Below are 2,952 nucleotides of genomic sequence, written 5' to 3' on the forward strand. Positions count from 1 at the left end.
GCTGGCGACTCAGGCTCGGGTTCGGAGCGTGGAGACAAGATGGCGGCGGCGCTCCGGAGCCTGGCCTCCTCCTCCTCCTCCTCCTCCTCGCCGCTCTCCGCCCCACCGCTTGCCGCCTCCTCCTCCATCGTCTCCTCCTCCTCCTCGTGCAGCAGCAGCACCAGCGAACGCCGCGGCTCCGGGCCGCTCTCCTGGAGCTCGGGAGGGGGCTAGACCGGGCCTTGGGCGAGCAGGCGACGAGGCCGAAGCTGGGGCCCGGGCGGGGACGACGACGGCGGCGGCGGCGACGCCGGGTGGGGATGGGGTCGCAGACGCTGCAGATCCTCCGGCAGGGGGTGTGGGCCGCGCTCAGCGGCGGCTGGTACTACGACCCGCACCAGGCCACCTTCGTGAACGCGCTCCACCTCTACCTGTGGCTCTTTCTGCTCGGCCTGCCCTTCACGCTTTACATGGTGAGTGGAGGCGGGGATGAGCTGCGATCGCCTCTGGGGGGCACCTCGGGGGTTCGGGGGTCGCGCCCCTGTCCTCCTCGGGTGTGCGGCGGTCCGGGAGGCGGACGGACGCTCCCCTCCCCCGCCCCGCTCTCCGCCCCGGGTTTCCCCTCTTTTCAGCACCTCCCTCCCGCCGGTCCCCGGCCGGGTCCCTCTTCCTCACGCGCCGGGTCTGCGTAAATTGCGCCCGAGGCCTTTCCTCGGGGTCCCCGGTCCTCCCCGGTCTCGGCTACCCTTCCTGCCCCACTCCCCGGGGCATCCCCACCCGCACCTCGGCCCCGGCTGTGCGCAGCCTGGGGGAGGCCGTGCGCGCTCCGCCTGGAGCGGAGTCGCGGGGTGTCCCGGCTCGCACTCGCTTCCCTGGCCCGGGGGGGGGAACCCCGAGCGGGCTCGAGCTTCTGCAAACCGCTCATCGGTTGGGTGCGGGTTCCATTCGGTTCAGCCCCACGACGAGGGGCTGTAGTGTTGCCAGGCCAGCGCTGCGTGCAGGGAGCGGGGAGACAGGGGAACCTGGCTGGCATTTCACCCATTTGTTTGCGTTGGTTCAAGGCCTTTGACTGGCAGGGAAAAGGAAAGTACCGCCTGTTGCTTGGTGCACTAGGGCCAGTTTCTCTGAAGTGTTTTGGTGTTCCCGGACTGTTTCCTTCTATAGCCAAGGCTGGCCCCGAGACTCGCTGTGTAGTCCAGGCCCTAGAGTTACTGGGATTACCAGAGTGAGCCACCTCTCTAGAAAGTTTTTAAAAGATGTTTTCCTGAAAAATGTTAGCACATTTCTAACAAAGCAAAACAGCACTGTATTTTAGGTTGGGGCATTTGAGAAAATAAAGCTTTCAAATTTTAAAGTAATTTGGAAGGAAGGATAGTAACTTTCGTTTTCAGGGAATTTCTGTTAACTTCGTGGTTCTTCAAGGTGCTAGAATAAAGGTGCTGGGTTAGAAAATCCGGGAAGAGGAGTATAATAAGTGCCACAAGTTAGGACAGCCTATTTGCCTCATTGCTCAGTATCACTAATTGGCAGGAACATGCCTTGGGGGATGGTGAGTGTGTGTGCTAAATGTCACATTGCCAAGCAGATTCTGATTTCTCATAGAAATGTATTTGAAGGAACTTACACGAGCTTAAAGGAGCTATTTTTAAAAACGCTGATGGCTTATTACAGGACTTGTTCAGTCTTGTCAAGATTGGAAAATTTATCACCAAATGTTATAATTTGAATTTATTTTGGCCGACCAGGTTCACTTTACAGCTGTGTACCTTCCAGGAATATGATGTCGTTAATGAGCAGCTCCCGTGGCTTTGGTTGTGGGGATCCTCAGGCTCACAGGGCTTTCAGAGCTGGCGTCTCTTGTGTCCTGACAGGTTGTAGGTTTAAGACAAAATGATTGTCCAGAGGTCAGTGCCGCTGTAAGGTTTGTGTCGTAAGCCTCTTTGTAGAATTAACTGAACCACAGACGGAGACTAGGGGAATGGCTCCTCTGCTTAGACCTGCTCTCCCAGCTTGCCTCTGCCGTGTCTACACGCAGTTCACCTGCTTCGTAATCTTCCTAGCAGCTGATGTGTTGGGGCTGTGCCCTGGGCCGTCTGCACTTGTTCTTCCTACTCTTGGGGCGCAGGGGGTGGGGGGTGGGGGCGGGAGGGCAAGACTCTTCCCTTCCTGGATAGTTGGGTGGCTTGCTTTTGGTTAGATTATTGCAGGCTTCTGGCATGTGAGACTTTCCGGGATAAGTAACATAGCGCTTCTGAACTCTTCTGCCTGCTTTCTAACTAACATTTTCTGCTGGATGATACATGTACTTAATGTTTTGTCACCTTGTTACACTGTGTAAGCTAATAATAGACTATACGCTCTGGCCAGGTGGGGGCTTCATTGCGTTCATTGCTGCTTTCTTGGGGCTTAGAGCAGTGCAAGGCACATGAGATGATTAGGAAATGAACAGGACTCCCTTTCTTCTGTCAGGGAACTTAAAAGTCTAGCCTAGGGATCATAAGCAGCAGCAAGTGTTCTTTCTGGTTGTAGGGATGATGATGAATGATCAGAGTTCATGGTTGGGGAGTCAGCAAAGAGGACTTGTCCCCTTTAGGAAACAGGCTAGTGCTATAGGATTGAGATATCTAGTATTGAGATAGTGTGACATAGATATCCGAGTTAAAGCAAAATTCTGCCTTCTGTATTAAAACCTCACCCATGGTTATTATTCATGTGTTCTTCCAGTAATAGTTGCAGGTGATGGTGACTTTACTGAGCCTGTGTACAGGTTCTGAGCCCTGCTAAGTATCCTCATGTGGCTGAGCCATTGTGACTCGTTTTATTGCTGTAGTAGGCGTGAACTGGGATTAATACAGAACTTTTTGAAGCCAGAGTCACCATTCAGGATCCCTGTAAGCGCGCGCGTACACACACACACACACACACACACACACACACACACACACACGTATGCACACATGCACGCACGCTCAC

General features: G+C 54.9%; 1 protein-coding gene across 5 annotated transcripts in view; it reads left to right on the plus strand.

Moving 5' to 3' along the window:
• The first annotated feature begins 6 nt into the window (after nucleotides 1–6).
• The window catches only part of Pcnx1 (pecanex 1), a 149,830-nt gene continuing 146,884 nt past the window's right edge, over nucleotides 7–2,952 (plus strand). For all 5 annotated transcript variants that reach the window (XM_005343300.1, XM_013345956.2, XM_026779907.1 and 2 more), the window contains exon 1: nucleotides 7–452. In XM_005343300.1, coding sequence (XP_005343357.1) covers nucleotides 300–452 — 153 coding nt within the window. In that variant the 5' untranslated portion in view covers nucleotides 7–299. The remainder of the gene's footprint in view (nucleotides 453–2,952) is intronic.

The sequence above is a fragment of the Microtus ochrogaster genome, chromosome 1 (assembly GCF_000317375.1).
Source record: "Microtus ochrogaster isolate Prairie Vole_2 chromosome 1, MicOch1.0, whole genome shotgun sequence".
NCBI classification, from domain to species: domain Eukaryota; kingdom Metazoa; phylum Chordata; class Mammalia; order Rodentia; family Cricetidae; genus Microtus; species Microtus ochrogaster.